At 45.0% G+C, this 17,640-nt stretch overlaps 1 protein-coding gene across 2 annotated transcripts; it reads right to left on the reverse strand.

The window, feature by feature from the left end:
* Positions 1–541: 541 nt before the first annotated feature.
* Positions 542–7,754, reverse strand: LOC132590755 (cytochrome c oxidase subunit NDUFA4-like). 2 transcript variants are annotated; one of them, XM_060263670.1, is made up of 4 exons: positions 7,244–7,754; positions 5,619–5,707; positions 5,067–5,127; positions 542–938 (listed from the first exon to the last, which is right to left on the reverse strand). In XM_060263670.1, the coding sequence occupies exons 1-4, from the start codon at positions 7,283–7,285 to the stop codon at positions 882–884; spliced, it is 249 nt and encodes an 82-aa protein (XP_060119653.1). In that variant the 5' UTR covers positions 7,286–7,754; the 3' UTR covers positions 542–881. The 2 variants fall into 2 exon arrangements, with proteins under 2 accessions (XP_060119653.1, XP_060119652.1); XM_060263669.1 differs by having other exon boundaries at positions 5,619–5,703; positions 7,240–7,480.
* Between the last annotated feature and the right edge of the window lie 9,886 nt (positions 7,755–17,640).

A 17,640-nucleotide genomic window follows, 5' to 3' on the forward strand; every position in this document is an offset into this window, starting at 1 on the left:
AGTGGAGGAGTGGGGAATCAAACCCAGTTCTCCCAGATAAGAGTCCGCACATTTAACCACTACACCAGACTGGCTCTCAAAAATGTATATCCCTAATTTCTCCCCAATGGGAAGCCAAAGTGGCTTAAATCATTCTCCCGTCCTCTGTTTTATTCTCACAACAGCCCTGTGAGGTAAGTTAGGCAGAAAGTGTGTGACTGGCCCAAGGTCACTCAACAAGCATCCATGGCACAAGTAGAAATCTGAATCTGGGTTTTCCAAATCCTAGTCCAACACTATAACCACACCACCATGCTGGCAGAGACAGCTATTTGAACTTTTAGCCTCTCTCTCACAACAGATCCTGCAATATTCAGCAGGAAACACAAGAGAGTTATGTAACAGAAAGCATGGTGGCTTTGCCTTCTACAAGGGCACACTAGAAGAAGATTCTTCCAAATTGCTGTGCTTTTTTAAAGGTCTGTAGGGGACTGCAACCCACTGAGGTTTATAGGATACACTGCAGAAAGAAATAATGGAAACAAAAATAAAAGGCTGTAAGTACTTTTTGTAACTGGTTTTAATTTTTTTCTTTTTTGAAAACTTATTTTTCATTCATAGTTCACATAAGAATTTTAGCTAAACTGTATTTTGAATCAGTGACATATTTTCTGCAACAGCCCAAGTCAGGAAAATGTTTCACAAAAGATGACAGTATTAAGATTTTGAGTTCACAATTTTATTAGGCCCCAACAAGCTCTTTTCCAGAACATGATTGAAGTGCCACGTGCAACAAAATTCAGTATTTCCTGGATGATTAAGCATATGAGTTGTGCGGACAGCTTCTGGAAGACCTAAAGACCTTCATTTTGTGCAGCTTGTAAAGGGAGTATGTTTGTTCTTTAGAAGTCTGGACCTTCTTTTTTCAGTTTTTTGTAGTCCATGTTAACTGCAACAAACTAGAGAAAGGAAAAAATATTAAGACGAGAATCATGTTTGTATAAAAATGTTATATCTAGTTTTCTGTGGATATGTGCTATTTTATACTTTCTTGCAACATTAGAGCCTGCAGTTACAAATTCATTAATATGAGCCCATTACTTTCTTTCTACTTATGTTTACAGACATGTCATTCCTGTATGGCCTATAAGATCTAAGCTTAAAAGAAGCTTCAATTCTCCTTTAATCCCTAGTTTTAGATTTATGCAGTGAATCACTATACAGTGAAAGAGCCGTTTGCAAAGGCATCATAATTACAGTCCCTTTGTCTAAGTTCAGCTATTTAAACAGACAACATTACGGCTGTTGGCCAGCTGCGGGAGATAGAGGGAAGCTGTTGTCACCTCATGAGCCAGACAGGCAGAGGCAGTGGCACTGCAGGTCGGTGGAGGGAAGGAGAAACCGCTGCCACCATCACTCCCTAGACTAGTGGGAAGGGGAATTGGTAGGCAGGCAGAGTGATGAGAGAGTAGCAGTTCAGGTGGGCAGAGCAGCAGGCAAGACTCCCCCTCTAATTGTTTGCTGGTTCCTATTTGTGAAGGAGTGGGAGTCCAAGAGTGGCTAAGGTGAGTGAACTGGGGGTGGCAACATTGGCACCTACCTGCATGAGTCTCATGGATTCACTGTTATGATTCAGTACAGTGGTGTATAAACACTAATGCCAACAGCACAGTACCCCCACAGTACCAAATAGTAGATATATATGCCACATGTTCTAGCTGTCATACAATCTTATGTGGCATAGACACTACCATAGTTCTGCAAAATTCAAGCCATCTGAAATCAGAATCAATTTCAGCTCACAAAATGGAAGAAATATTTACATTTATTTCCACAAGAGTACTACAATGTTAGTAAAGTTAAGAATGTACTATTTAGGGCCCTGATTTCCAGAAAAGTCTGCATCTATGATAAACTCTGAGCAGAATCAGAAAGTTGATTAAAATTGTAGCCAATTGTATAAGTTTTAATCAATCATATATCAACACATAAAAACTTTGAAGGAATGCACACTATCTTGAGATGACGCATGACTATGCCATGGCAGGCATATACATGAACGTGCACTGAGTTTCAGCATCTCTAAACTAGTTTCCCTCCTACAGATCTTGGGATAATGTTCTGCCAAGGAAGTGTTACTAAAACATCTGAAGTTATTTTAAGTCAAGTCTACATATTTATTCTTTCCACAAGCCTTTAGAGCTCCTTTTAGAAACACAGCTGGATAACATCTTTTATACAAAACCAAATATGGGAGAAATGAAGCTAAGATTGCCTTAACTGGTAGGCTGTTACACAAGTGCAGCTGGCTTACACTGAATCTGCTTACAAGACATTTCAGTGTGGCTCCAAATGATTCCCTCAGACAATAGAAACACAGGAACACATTTTCAGATTAAATAAACTAGGTCAGCGCACAGAAGGTCTACACAGGCAGTTTAATTCAATTTTAGAATTATTTTGCAAAAATGACACATTCCCTATAGGAATCAGTCAAAATGTCTACATTCTGAGGTGCAAGACAACTCAATAAAAATCTAAGTCAAGTTTGATTTTTTCAGCTTCAGATTTCAAAATCTCCTCTTCCCAGGAACAATTAAGAATCAGAAGGTGGCTGGAGTTCTACATTTACTCAGTCAGAAACATTTACAAAAGAATTAATTTTTAAAGTAAAACAACAAAAATTCCAATTCAAAACTGAAATGTGACCCTGTGAGGCACTTCCCTTCCTTGGCACATATACACAATCTTATAAAAGGTTTACTTTTTTTGTTGTTCAGTCGCAGTGTCGAGTCCGACTCTTTGCAAGCCCATGGACAAAGTCACGCCAGGCCCTCCTGTCTTCTACCATCCTTTGAAGTCTGCTCAAATTTGTGTGAGTTATTTTGGCTTTTACTATAACTAATAATTTTTAAAATGTAGGTTTATATTTCCTTTTACTTTGAACTCTGGGGTAGGGAGTGGGGACTCAATGGTAGAGCATCTGCTTGGCATGCAAAAGGTCCCAGGTTCAATCCCCAGCATCTCCAGTTAAAGTGTCCAGGCAGTTAGTGATGTGAAAGACCTCTCTGCTTGAGACCCTGAAGAGCTGCTGCCAGTCTGAATAGAAGAACCTGACCAGAAGAGATAAAACTGACCTTGATGGACCAATGATCTCAATCAGTATAAGGTAGTTTCATGTGTCCAATACATTTCAGCTGTCTTTCTCATTCAAGAGAGTTTACAGCTGATCCAAGTTATGTTAATTCACAAACCAGAATTCATTTTATAGAATTCATTCTACATGAAGCCAATACAATAGGCCAGCATTAATTTAGCTGAAAATATTTTCAGGTCAACATGCCGCCAAAGTTTATTTATTTAGATTTATATTCCCACCCTCTCCGCAAACGGACTCAGTGATATCTGCCTTTCCTAATTTGAGTTATCCATTTTGCCATTTGAGGGTTCTACCTCAAAATATTTTAAACTGATTCTATGAGACCAAATTAAGCTAAAGAAAGACATGCCAGTTATCTACCTAAGCATGGCATCTGTTATATACTGCTTTGTCTCCAAGAGTACTGAAATCCTGTTTGTAATTTAATCTGAAGTAATGTCTGAAAATCAGCCAACAAACTGAGCATTAACAGGCTGAAACTAATGTCAAACAAGACAGAAGGGATGTTAAAGGGAAATCTACTGCTCTAGGACTCCAGCATTTTACCAAAGAAGGATACGCTCCGGGAATATTCCTGAAAAAACCAAGTGTCAAGGCAACTTCTAGCAGCAATATATCAGCTACATCCCTTTGGGTGGGGGGCTGGAATCTACCTACTATAATTCATGTAGCCTCTCAGACTGATTATCACAATGAATTCTGCACATAGGAGATATACCACTGATAAAAATTACCTTTTATTTATGAATATTGATCTCATGGGGGTAAGCGGTGTCATGAGACAGGAAATGCAAGGAACCTTTATATATTCTGTCTAAATATACCCTTTCTCTATGCAGCCCTTCTAGCAACTTTGTGTAACAGACTTGTCCAAGCACATCAGAGTTGAGGTAAAGGGAGCAGCAATAACCTATACTGCTACAGTAGTCCCACAGAATGAAAAGGTACTTTTGTTTGCAAATAAAAGTTTTTCTTTTCAGTCCATGGTGTTCAAAGGCCTATGCGATAACTAGTTGTGACAAAAAATTTGCATCACTGTGACCAGAAAAGGGGAGAAAAATACAACCCTACACAAGAAAGGTAACCAAAAAGGTTGAGACAACTGCCCCCCCCCTTCAAAACCCTAAAACAGGGGTGTCGAACTCATTTATTATGAAAGCCGGATCTGACCTAAGTGAGGCCTTGTCGGGTCACGCCATGTGTCTCATAAAATGTAATGCCAGGTAGCAGAGACATACACTTTATAAAGGACACAGACAAACACAATTAAAAGTTGTTTTTTTAAAAACCTTTAAATAAAACATGCTTAAAAGATTAGCACTCTTGGAATATTTTATTTAACAGTCTCTGATAACTGCAGTAAGCAAGAGAGGCAAAAGGAAGCAGACTTGCTTGTGGGTCTGATAGGAGCCTTCTGGGGCTTCATTTGGCCCCTGAGCTGAACATCTGACACCCCTGTCTTAAAATATACCTAACGCACATAGTGTTAAAGTACTCTATATATATATATATATATAATTTAAATACACATTTAAAAGTGCGAAAATTTCATTTAAAAACCACAACCCTATGGTTCAGCATATAAATACCTAATCCTGATATAAAGACAAATGTCCAACCATATTAATACAGGTTAAAAAGTATACATTATATCCATATAGAAGACCCAATACCAAATGCATTTGGCTAAAAGCCTTCCTCAGTGGTAAAATTCAAACTGAGCAGTCTACAAATGTAACAAAAATATACATAAACCTCACTGTATACAGAATGGAACTTACACTGAGATATTCACTAGTGGAGTAAGCGGTGTTAATCAACTGTACAATATTTCATATGCCCATAGATCTGCTTAGGTTGAATAGGGTTGTGGTTTTTATATATGTCAGCACTTTTGAACGTATTTTCAAAGATTTCTGCATTATACCTTGTATTGGTCATTGGGTCCCAGCTTGTTGTAGGGCTCCGGGTTATTCTTCTTGTCCCAGCTACACAGAGAAAGATTACAAAAGTATATCTTACAGCAACCACTACACATTCATAAAGAAAGTTAATAAAATGTATGGCATAAACCCTGTCACCCATCACCACTTATAAGCACAGAGATCTTCTGCAACCCAGGTTATAACAATTAAGTGGAGTAAGTTTCATTTTAACAACCATATTTTAAAATATCATTTAAAGCCAAAATTGTATTATCACAGAAATGTGAAGTTCTGCTGCCATTTTGGATGGATGCTTGTAACTCAATCCTACATATTCTATAAGCAGTAAATTGTGGGGGGGGGGGGGGGGGAGAGAGCCCTGAAAGCCATTTTTAGTTAAGTTGTTCTTTACTATGCACAATACAAACCCAAAGTTTACAGTTTAAGCATTACCATTTAATTTCACATTGAGAATGCTAAGGAAGTTTTATGCTATAATAGGCCATCTTCTACTGCACAATTAAATAGAAACCCCACTTAAAAATTATACTTACCAGACATCAGGATTGAAAAGAGCCAGACGCAAGACATACAAGGCTGCACCAGTTCCCCCGGCGCCAATAAATATGAACAGAGGAACTAACTATAAGAAATAAAAAGTCGTGATGTTAAAGAGCAAATCTCAAAAGTTATGATTTATGTAGCCAATCTGTAAATCATACATTGGTACACAATAGATAAATACTTGGTCGGTCGCTAATTAGGGATGAAAAAGATGGAACCGAGTGGTAATATGCAAAGGGGGGAAGAGTTTCATGGGAAAGAAAGAGTACCAAGTTCTTGTGCTAGCCAACAACATATTAAACCTGCCAACAATTGCAAAGACGACAAAAAGAGTTATGGGTAAGAGAAACAAGTTTTGTAGGATGCAGTACTGTTTCCACACAATTTATTTTCTAGTGGATGCCTTCCTAATCTACTTCCATGGCAATTTTAGACATCCCAAGCACCTTTATACATCTCTAGGGAGGCACCCAAGGGTCAGCAAATCAGCAGAGCATAACCTCACGTATATCATTAAAACAGGGTTTCAGGCTTGAACAACACTCGAAGCATGGGACCTGCAAGTTTGAGAAAGGAAGGTGTTGACCTCTCTCCAACAAAGTCCAAGTCATAAAATATTTTTTTAAAAACAAAAAACCTGAGGCCAGCCACCTCAAACTAGCTTGCATTTGCAGTAGAAAAATATCCCATTTATGAAGTTAATTAGTCAAAGACTATAGTACGAGATTAAACTCAGCCTTTTCTTTCCATTAAGAGCCCCGTGGCGCAGAGTGGTAAGCTGCAGCACTGCAGTCAAACTCTCTGCTCACGACCTGAGTTCGATCCCGACGGAAGCTGGCTTCAATAGCCGGCTCAAGGCTGACTCAGCCTTCCATCCTTCCGTGGTTGGTAAAATGAGTACCCAGCTTGCTGGGGAGAAAGTGTAGATGACTGAGGAAGGCAATGACAAACCACCCCGTAAAAAGTCTGCCGTGAAAACATAGTGATGCGACGTCACCCCAGGGTCGGAAACGACTGGTGCTTGCACAGGGGACTACTTTTACCTTTTTTTTTCCTTCCATGGGTTCGAATTAAAAGAGCAGAGTACTCTTAGCAGGCAATGGCAGCCCCAACCACCCCTCCTGTGACGGCGTGGAAGAGGTCAAGGTAGAAACACTCGAGCTTGGCCGAGCTCACGGCGCTTCCTCAGTCCTCCATGTTCCCCGCCCCCGAGAGCAATGATTGTAGGGGGAGAGAGAATGGGGAAACCCAAGCAGTTTGCTTAACTGTCTCAAACGCGGTATTTTCAAGCCGCCTGCCATACACACATATCTGAAGACCGCCCGCTGCAGGGAATAGTGAACGAAAGAGCCTGCGAAGCATTGCAGTGCTTCATCCACAACCTTCCTACCCACCCCAATGAAAACAGCAGGACTGGAAGCTGTCAGGGGTTCACTGCCACATAGAGAGAGCCCTTCCCTACCTCCACGGGTGGCCAGAAAAGAAGGGACAAATTTCTCTAGCTTTCTTTTGTTTTTAACTTTCCCACTGTTAGAAAAGGTGGGAGGGGGGTTGTAAATTGGGGCAATGTGCGGGAGGACCGGCGCCCGCCTCCGCCAGCCGCAGAAACACTCACGCTTGGGTGTTTTTTAGCATGGCTCAACATGAGGCGGAACATGGCGACGAAACGTCCGAGAGCCCAGCGGCCTCCTCTCCCACTTCAGGTCGTCTCTGCTATTCTTGAGCGAAGCGCAATGTCACTTGAGGACCCTCCAAACCTTTTCCGAGGGCCTGCTGAGGTTGTCTAACGTAGAGCCTGGAAAGCGTTTTCTCTTAAGAAAGCGGTTGCTGCCCTGACCGCGCACTCAGTCAAATGACATGAACGGCGCGAGGAGTTCGATCCGAGATGCTCGTTTCCTAATTTGTCCTATAAACCACTATTCCCTTCACTCCACGCCAAAGAAAACAGGCAGTGGATTAGACACTTGCAAAGGACGACTGAAACAGGAGAATAGCGCATGTGCGAATTTGAATAGGGGAAAACAAGAGGGAGAGGCGGTGTGGTTTTCCCACCAATGAGTTGGGATTGGTGGGTTTTGTCACCGCGGTGGCCGCTCGTGCACGTTGGAACGTGCCTTAGCGAGACTGGCGTTCGCTGCGGGTGGGTGCTTGATGATCCTCGGCAGTTTGCTTATATTAATGACAGCCCTGAGCAATTCCAGATGGATAGCAGTCTTCGTGTTTAAATGCCGCAGGACACCTGCTTTACCGTTCTACTACAGACTAGCAAAATGTATTCCGGTGTAAGATCACGAAAGCATTTGCTAGAATCGGTTTTGTTCGTCTTCAAGGGGCCACGGGACTCGAGTACAGTAGATGTCACACTCCTCTTGTCTTAAGAGTAGCTGTTAAGCACCTGAGTCCAAAGTACCAGCGTTTTGTGGTACCTTGAAGACTACTGGATTTATGGTAGCAGAAGCTTTTGTGAGCCACAGCCCACCTTGTCAGATGCATGACATGTTACATGCAGGTGGTAGGGAGTTCAACAGAGACTTCAGCGTTGCTGAGCAATGGTAGCTTTCCAGTGTGTTTCCTGAGGTTTCCTCACCTAGCAGCCTCCGACTAGGAGCCAGAGTACATAATACCCCTGCCCTCCAAACTTCATCCCACTACTATATTATTTCTCAGACATATGTGTCAAGTCCCAGTGTTCTGTCCATAGAATCCAGTTCGTGAAAAGAAGATATTAAAAATAAAGCATGCCTTCTTGGCAATACATGTTTCATCTTGAATTCAGCACATCACACAATTGCATTCATGCTTTTTTAACAATTCGAAACAAGTTTTGAGTGTTTTTCATCTGTGCTGTGGAACCACTGATTGGGTAACTACTTTTGGTGCTTACAGTACTAACATCTTGCTGGTTTGGCTGGGTAATGAAGAAACAGCTGTGGTGCAATGATTTAGCGCTGGATTAGGAGTTAGCTTGCTGGGGGGAAAGTGTAGATGACTGGGGAAGGCAATGGCAAACCATCCCGTAAAAAGTCTGCCATGAAAACATTGTGAAAGCAATGTCACCCCAGAGTTGGAAACGACTGGTGCTTGCACGGGGGACTACCTTTACCTTTTTTAGGAGCCACACAACAGTCACCACCAGACTAGACTACTGTAATTTGCTCTGTGTAGGGCTACCCTTAAGACTAGCCCAGGACTCCAACTGGTAACAGAATGTGGTGGTGCATGCCCTGACGGAGGCCCTTCAAACAGCACACATATTCAACCTGTGCTGAGCGAGCTGCACTAGCTCCTGGTGGAGTACTGGGTAAGGTTCAAGGTTTTGGTGTTAACCTTTCAGGCCCTTGGTGGTCTCAGACCCACATATCTTCAGGACTGCATCTCCTGCTATACCCCCAGAAGAACATTGCTCTCAGTGGATAAGAACTTATTAGTGGTCTGGTCACCAACTCAAGAGATATCCAGCTGTCCTCAACCAGAACCTGGTGGAATTCTCTGCCAGACAACATCTGTGCCCTGTGGGACCTAATGCAGTTCCCCAAAGGCTGTAAGGTCGAGGAAAGTTACAGTTCCATCTGTCTGGCACTCCTGTTCCTGTTCCCTGCCTTCCCCCTCACTGTGAGGCAGTGGCACAACTGGAAGTTTCTAGCGTCATCTATTAGGCTGGTTGTTCTGCTTTTTACTGTATTTTAAATGTTTTAATTATGTATTTATTAATGTATCCCACCCTGAGCCCTGGTTTTTTTCACAGGCAAGGGCAGTTTAAAATCCAATTTAATCAATAAAATATTATTTATCTCCATGTTGTGAAATGCTTCAGCTGCACATTAAGCCTTTTTCTCCATGCCTGTTGCCAATCCTACTTAGAAGCCCTGTCTCCATATGATTAACATCTCAGTCTATTTTTTAAGACTATGGAGGCACACTTCTTGGGCTGGCATCCCTAAAATATTGGTGCTAAAGCAACTGTTGGGGGCTGTGGGATATGCTGTTCTATCCCTTTGTCTTTGCTTCTCTGAAAACACATATTCAGTCTGTTGATCAAATCCTTACTGTGTGTTCCTGTTTGCTCCCATCAATATATGTTTCAGATTGCCTGTGGTTCAGCAGAAGCACCTTTGCTTTGCTTGCAGAATGTTCCTGATTCAATTCTTGGTATTTCCAGTTGAAAGTACCAGGTGGTAGTAGGTGATATGAAAGGCCTGAGCCTGAGACCCTGGAGAGCTACTGCCAGTCTGAGTAGAGAATACTGAACTGGATGGACTGATGATCTGATTCAGTATAAGGCAGTTCCATGCATGTTCACTTCTCATTTTTCCCCACTTAAAATTCTGTTATATTTACAGTGCAATCCTAAACAGAGGTGATCTAAGCATGTATTATTATTAAGCTGAGCCTTGCCAGAGGCTGAGCACATTTCAGAGAGTTCTGAGAGAGAGCAGAGAATAAGTTATATAAGCTGGGGAAGTTGCTGAGAATTTCTGAGTTTGTGTGACTGCTGAAAATTCTGAGTTTGTGGTTGCTGGGGAACTGCTGTCTGTTTGGTTTGAGCGGGCTGAAGGTGAAGGTGATTGAAGGTGATTGTTGCTGATTGATTAGGAGCGGCTGTGTTCCCCACCCTCTTTGCGTTATTAAGCTGAGCCTTGCCAGACAGCTAAAGGGCTCTTGGCCTGTGGCTCTTCACCTGGGGGCTCTGTAAGGACCAGGAACCCAGATCCCTAATTTCCTTGTGCTCCCAATAAGGTAAGTTGACCCTCCAGAAGGGGAGCCACATAAACAAACAGGATTTAAAGGGGACTGTATATATATATTTTAAAAAGCTATCATGAAGGTAGAATGCCAGCAGGGGGGTGGGGGCTTTCCAGTGTTTTGCACTGAGTGTCACTTGTATGACTATCTGCCCACAGGACAGAAGTCTTAGGTGTGTTCTCAATGCAAGGAGCTCCTGGTCCTCAGGGAGTGAGTTCGTACCCTTGAGGCCAAGGTGACTGACCTGGAGAAGCATAGACAGTCAGTTAGGCACTTGGGGAAGACTCTCGGGGACATATTAGATGAGCCCTGCTCCGAACGTGGCAGCCCTGTTGCTGCCAGGGAGCATGAGGGTCAAGAGGGAACACGGCACCATGCTGAGGATAAGGGGAATGCACCGTCAGAAGGGACCTCTTCACAGTTGGTGAGCGGGAATCCTTTTGTGCCAAGGAACCATCCCTGGGCAGGGAGAGAGGAGGGGTCTTCGTAGTTGGTGATTCGATCCTTAGGCAAGTAGACAGCTGGGTGGCAAAACCGCGTACTGACCGTATGGTGACCTGCCTGCCTGGTGCAAAGGTAGTGGACATTGTTAGTATTGAGTCTGCCTTTACACAGTTTGACAGCTATAATATGACAGCAGGTGATCTAGCTGGCAGGCTAGGTCACAGTGACCTTATCTACAAGCCGGTTCCAGCCAGTAAAGGACAGGTGGAAAGAACCTGCTGAGTCAGCATGACTGTGGACTGCCAGGATTGGCTGATGGAACTATATATGGACTGCACTACCAGTGCACAGGTCTCTCTTCGAGGAGTCACATGCTGGCTGAGCACTTTGATCCTAAGGTTGATGTATAGAACTGCACTAGTGGACACGTATATATTCTGTAAATACACTGTTTTAGCACTAGCTGCAGGTGTCTGGCTCACTTCTTTACTGGGGCTCACCGTTGTACATATCACACTGCTCACTCTGCAAACACCCGCACCGACAGGGTTATGGGCCCAGTGCGGTTCCGCTGTACGGAGGAGCAATGTGAGTGTTGAGCTGACCGAGAGTTGTGAAGGAGCCGGAGGCGAGGAACGCCGTGGAGGACGAAGCTACCAGCTATCTCAGTTCGAGAGCCAGGGGGAGGACGGCAGCCAGCTGTTTGGAGGAGTCTGCGTCATGGCTCAGCAGCAGCTTGGACTGGCCGTGGAGAAGCTCAATTCAGCCAACTACGCGGTGTGGAGCCTACGAATGGAACACTATCTGAAGCGTGAGGGGCAATGGCTGTTTGTAAGTAATCCCCCTGCCGTGTTATCTCCTGACCAGACTGTGTTGGCCGAGAAGGCGCTGGCAAATATTGTGCTAGCCATGGGAGATGACCAATTAGTATATGTGCGTGGGAAGGACACTGCCAAGGCTGCCTGGGACGCGCTCAGTGGGGTATATGTTAGTGCCACTGCAGGCTCCCTAATGGCCTTGACCAGGAAAATGTTCCGCACTTTAATGCCGGCTGGAGGGTGTGTGAGGCAGCACATCAAGAAGCTGACAGACTGCTTCGTGGAGCTTGAAGCCCGGGGCAAAACTGTTGCTCCTGATGACAGAGTCTATATCTTGTTGTCATCGTTGCCGCCGGAGTTTACACCACTAATTACCTCCCTGGAGACGGTTGATGTGGCTACTCTGACTATGGAGTACGTGTGCGCCCACTTGTATGATTTCCAGGAGCGGATTGCAGCTGTGAGCCATCCGGGAGTATCGGCTGGAGAGCGTGTGGCTATCGGAGTGTCTGGGAAGACGTCCAAGCAGGAGCCGGCTTGTGCTGCTGGCAGACAACCAAAGGCTGAAGAGGAGCCGACTGCACTGTCGGTCAGGCATTGCTTTGGTTGTGGCTCATCCTCGCACCTTTTACGCGTTTGCCCCGAGAAAGGGAAGCGGCGTGGACGGAGGCAGCGGGGGCAGAGGACCACCAGCAGATGTGAGGAAGAAGCCCGGCTGGTCACTTCTTTAGGAGAGAGTACCGGGTCTTTGTGGATATTAGAATCTGGTGCAACAAGCCATCTCTGCTGCGATGAGAGGCTGCTCCGAGATGTTGACATTCCTGAACTCTTCCATGTGAGATTAGCCGACGGTTCTTCTGCGGCTGTAACATGTACTGGCAATGTAAATTTTCCTGTTTTGAATTGCACATTCCAGAATGTATTATGTTTCCCCTCATTAAGATCTAATTTGCTAAGCGTCAGCATGTTAATTGATGACGGCTATGAGGGGGTATTTAAGAAATCCTGTTGTAAGATCTTAGGAGGTGGGGGGAAGCTACTTGCTACTGGCAAAAGGGATGGAAATGTATATGTGGTCAAGAGTGATTGTGCCCAGGCTGCACAAGTGTCTAATGTGCCAGTGCACGACCAATGTATCCATCTGTTACATAGAAGACTTGGGCATTGTGGGTTTAATGCACTGAAAAAAACCCTGCAGATGGTGCCAGGTTTGAAGGTGAAGCCCTGCAAGTGTTACCTAGACTGCCAGGTCTGTAAGAAGACCAAGAGCAGGGCTTGTGCTGTGGCTAGAAAAAGCACCAGAGAGAGCAAACGTGCTTTAGAGCTAATACACCTCGATGTAATTGGCCCATTTCCCAAAAGTCTGTCGGGGAGGCGGTACTGCCTAGTGGCTACCAACGACTATACAAGGTATTCCTGGGTGTTTGCCATGGAGCACAAGTCCGAGGTGTACAAATTGTTTACAAAATGGGCTAAAGCGGTTGAAAGGGAGTTGGACTTGCATATTAGGGCAATTCAAAGCGACCACGGAGGAGAGTTTACTTCTGATGAGTTTAAATGTTGGCTGGAGACCAAAGGCATTGCTCACAGGTTAGCAAACCCAGCCACGCCCCAAGAAAATGGGCTAGCTGAACGGCATGGTTCAATCCTACAGAATTTAATGTATTCTATGTTAGAGGATGCCAACTTACCAATTGCATATTGGGCCGAGGCCATTTGCTCCGCGGTGTACCTGTATAACAGAATTGGGAGCAAAGCTGTGTATGAGATACCTTATAGAAGGTTATATGGTAGAGTGCCTGACTTAAGATTTTTAAAGGTCTTCGGGACGCAGGCTTGGGTTAATATTCCCTCGGAGAACAAGAGGGAGGGAGCTGGCCGGGCAGTACGCTACAAGCCAGAAACTAAGTGTTATCGCTTTTGCGATAAGAAAGCCAAGCTGACTTTCAGTCGGTCAGCGAAGTTTAACGAGCACACCAGCTGGCCTGAATTGCACGGTGAAGTCGTTTTGCTGCCAAGTACTGATAACAGTGCTGGAGTCCTGCCAAGGGAGATTAAGCAGGTGCCAAAATCTCCCGGCCGAGAGCTAGCACCAAAGGAGGCTGAAGAAGGTGAGCCCAATGCTAGCGCAGAACCTCAAGTGTCAAGTCAGGAGGTGGAACATGCAAGCCAGGAGGTGCTGCCAGCCCAGGAGGTGGCAAGCAGTCAGCCTGGAGAAGACGAGCCCAGTGCTAGTGCAGGGCCTCGAGTATCCTCCAGAGCTACTAAGGGTATCCCTCCTGCTAGGTATAAAGTACCTCATGTAACACTGATAACTAAACCAGACCCACCAGAGTTTCATGAAATGCTAAGGAAAAAGGCTGAAGCTTGGAAGGTCTGGGTTGCAGAGTGTGAGGCACGTAACAAGGAGGCTGGGGCCAAACGCCAGAGGGAACTGGCTGACCAGGACAGTGATGATGAGTGCCTGGATTGGAAATTGTAAATCTGTAAATGACAAAGTGCTAATGTATGATACTGCTGTCCAGAAAACAATGTACAGGCATGTGAGTGAGCACTGCAAAACATTGTGTATGGTGTGAAGTTGTCAATAGTCTATGTAAACTGTGTACGGTAGACCAGGAGGTGTGTTAGTATTGAGTCTGCCTTTACACAGTTTGACAGCTATAATATGACAGCAGGTGATCTAGCTGGCAGGCTAGGTCACAGTGACCTTATCTACAAGCCGGTTCCAGCCGGTAAAGGACAGGTGGAAAGAACCTGCTGAGTCAGCATGACTGTGGACTGCCAGTATTGGCTGATGGAACTATATATGGACTGCACTACCAGTGCACAGGTCTCTCTTCGAGGAGTCACATGCTGGCGGAGCACTTTGATCCTAAGGTTGATGTATAGAACTGCACTAGTGGACACGTTGTATATATTCTGTAAATACACTGTTTTAGCAATAGCTGCAGGTGTCTGGCTCACTTCTTTACTGGGGCTCACTGTTGTACATATCACACCGCTCACTCTGCAAACACCCGCACCGACAGACATTACACGTGTAGTAAGGCTGATAGACAGTGCTGGGGAGGAGCCAGTGGTCGTGGTGCATGTTGGCACCAATGATGTGGGGAAATGCAGTCGTGAGGTCCTGGAGGAAAAATTTAGGCTGCTAGGCGGGAGACTTAAGGCCAGGACCTCCAAGGTAGACTTCTCAGAAGTGCTACCTGTTCCACGTGCAGGGCTGGAGAGACAGGCACAAATTAGAAGTCTCAATGTGTGAATGAGACGATGGTGTAAGGAGGAAGGCTTTAAATTTGTTAGGCACTGTGATGCGTTCTGGAACAAGCGGGAGCTGTACAGAAGAGACGGTCTCCACTTGTCCCCAGATGGAACCAGGCTGCTGGTGCTTAAAATCAAAAAGGTGGCAGAGCAGTTTTTAAAATAAATCTTGGAGGAAAGCCGACAGGAGATGAAATGTCTCTGGTTCGGGAGGACTCATCTCAAAGAGATGGTTAGCTGTTACTTTTCTACTGGGTAAGGGATCAGAGTTGTCCACTGAGATGGTGGCAAACCGTATGGACTGTCTGCCAAAGTCTCGAGGCGGCAGGAGGAAGGTTGCGGGCCTAACTTGCCTGGGAAATTATAGATGTTTGTATACAAATGTTAGAAGTGTTCGAAGTAAAATTGGTGAGTTGGAATGTTGAGTTTAGTGTTGGGGAAAAACATAGACATTGTGGGAATTTCAGAAACTTGGTGGAATGAGGAGAATAATAATAATAATAATAATAATAATAATAATAATAATAATAATAATAATAATAATAATAATAATAATAATAATAATAATAATAATAATAATAATAATAATAATAATAATAATTTTATTTTTATATCCCGCCCTCCCCCGCCAAAGGCGGGCTCAGGGCGGCTCACAGACATGGAATTCCATGATTCAATAAAACAATGCAAACAGTCTCAAATACAATCAATTACATAATAAATTATTTAAAATAGATAAAATATATAAAATGGGTGCTAAAATACTGTAAGTCATAATATCCACAAGATGGCTAGGTGGCTGCACGTCAAGTTAATCAGGTTCTGTTTCAAAAGCAAGCTGGAAAAGAAATGTTTTGCAAGCCCTGCGGAATTGATTCAGGTCCCGCAGGGCTCGTATCATCTCTGGAAGGTGGTTCCACCAACGCGGGGCCATTACTGAGAAGGCTTGCTCCCTAGTAGCCTTCAACCTAGCTTCTCTTGGCCCAGGGACTGTTAGAAGGTTCTGAGAGCTAGATCTCAGTGCTCTCTGGGGAACATATGGGGAGAGGCGGTCCCTTAGGTAGGATGGTCTTCGGCCATATAGGGCTTTAAAGGTGATAACCAGCACTTTATAGCGAACACGGTACACAACCGGCAGCCAATGCAGATCCCGCAGCCCAGGCCGCACATGTTCCCACCGTGGTAGTCCCTCTAGCAGCCTGGCCGCCACGTTCTGGACTAACTGAAGTCTCCTTGTTCGGTATAAGGGCAGCCCCATGTAGAGGGCATTGCAGTAGTCTAATCTCGAATTGACCGTTGCGTGGATCACAGTTGCTAGGTCGCTGCGCTCCAAGAAGGGAGCCAACTGCCTCGCCCTCTTGAGATGAAAGAAGGCGGATTTAGCAGTGGCAGCTATCTGGGCCTCCATTGATAAAGAGGATTCCAGTAGCACTCCCAGGCTCTTGACTTTGCGCACTGGTGTCAGTGGCGCACCGTCAAAAGCCGGTAAGGTAATCTCCCCTCCCAGTCCGCCGCGGCCCACACAAAGGACCTCAGTCTTCACCGGATTCAACTTCAGCCCGCTCAGCCTGAGCCAGTCAGCCATGGCTTGTAATGCCCGGTCCAGATTTATAGGGACATCACCAGCCCGGCCATCCATCAATAGATAGAGCTGGGTGTCATCTGTATATTGATGACAACCCAGCCCATACCTCCGTACGATCTGGGCAAGGGGGCGCATAAAGATGTTAAACAACATCGGGGAGAGAACTGCTCCCTGGGGCACGCCACAGTGAAGTGGGTGCCTCTGGGACAGCCCCCCCCAATTGCCACCCTTTGTCCCCGACCTTCAAGAAAGGAGGAGAGCCACTGTAAGGCTAGCCCCCGAATTCCTGCATCGGCGAGGCGGCGGGTCAGCAGCCGATGGTTGACCATATCGAACGCAGCCGATAGGTCTAGCAGCAGCAGTACTGCCGAACCGCCTCGATCCAGTTGTCGTCGGAGGTCATCCATGAGGGCGACCAGGACTGTTTCCGTCCCATGGCCCGGGCGAAAGCCGGACTGGCATGGGTCTAAGACGGAGGCGTCCTCCAAAAAATCCTGTAACTGCAACGCCACAGCCCTCTCAATAATTTTGCCCACACGGTGGGCAATCAGTGGGACACGGTGATTCCTGGATATAAGTTATATCGGAAGGATAGGGAGGGAAGGGTTGGAGGTGGGATGGCTCTGTATGTCAGAAAGGGTATACAGTCCAGTAAGACTGAGGTCACAGAATTAGATTCCCTTCTAGAAACGCTTTAGGTTGAAATAGAGGTCCCAAAAGAAAATTTAACTATGGGAGTTTGTTATTGCCCACCAAATCAAAAGATAGAGGACGATTATAATATGATGGAAGGATTAAAGATAGCAGCTAAATGTAAAAACTGTGTCGTAATAGGTGATTTTAACTACCCGCAGATTGATTGGGTCAATATGTGTTCAGGTCGAGAGAAAGAGATTGAGTTTCTAGATGCTCTCAATGACTGTGCTATGAAGCAGATGGTAACGGAACCTACCAGGAGTGGGGCGATCCTGGATTTGGTCCTATGTAATGCCCAAGACTTGGTGAGAGATGTAAAAGTGATCGCACTGCTTGGGAGCAGTGACCATAACGTTATTGATTTCACCATTTGTATAAATAGAGAGCTGCCCCAAAAGACCAGCACAACCACATTTAACTTTAAAAGGGGTAAATTCTCTGAGATGAGGCATGTGAAGAGGA

Source organism: Heteronotia binoei, unplaced genomic scaffold, assembly GCF_032191835.1.
Source record: "Heteronotia binoei isolate CCM8104 ecotype False Entrance Well unplaced genomic scaffold, APGP_CSIRO_Hbin_v1 ptg000654l, whole genome shotgun sequence".
Lineage (NCBI taxonomy): Eukaryota > Metazoa > Chordata > Lepidosauria > Squamata > Gekkonidae > Heteronotia > Heteronotia binoei.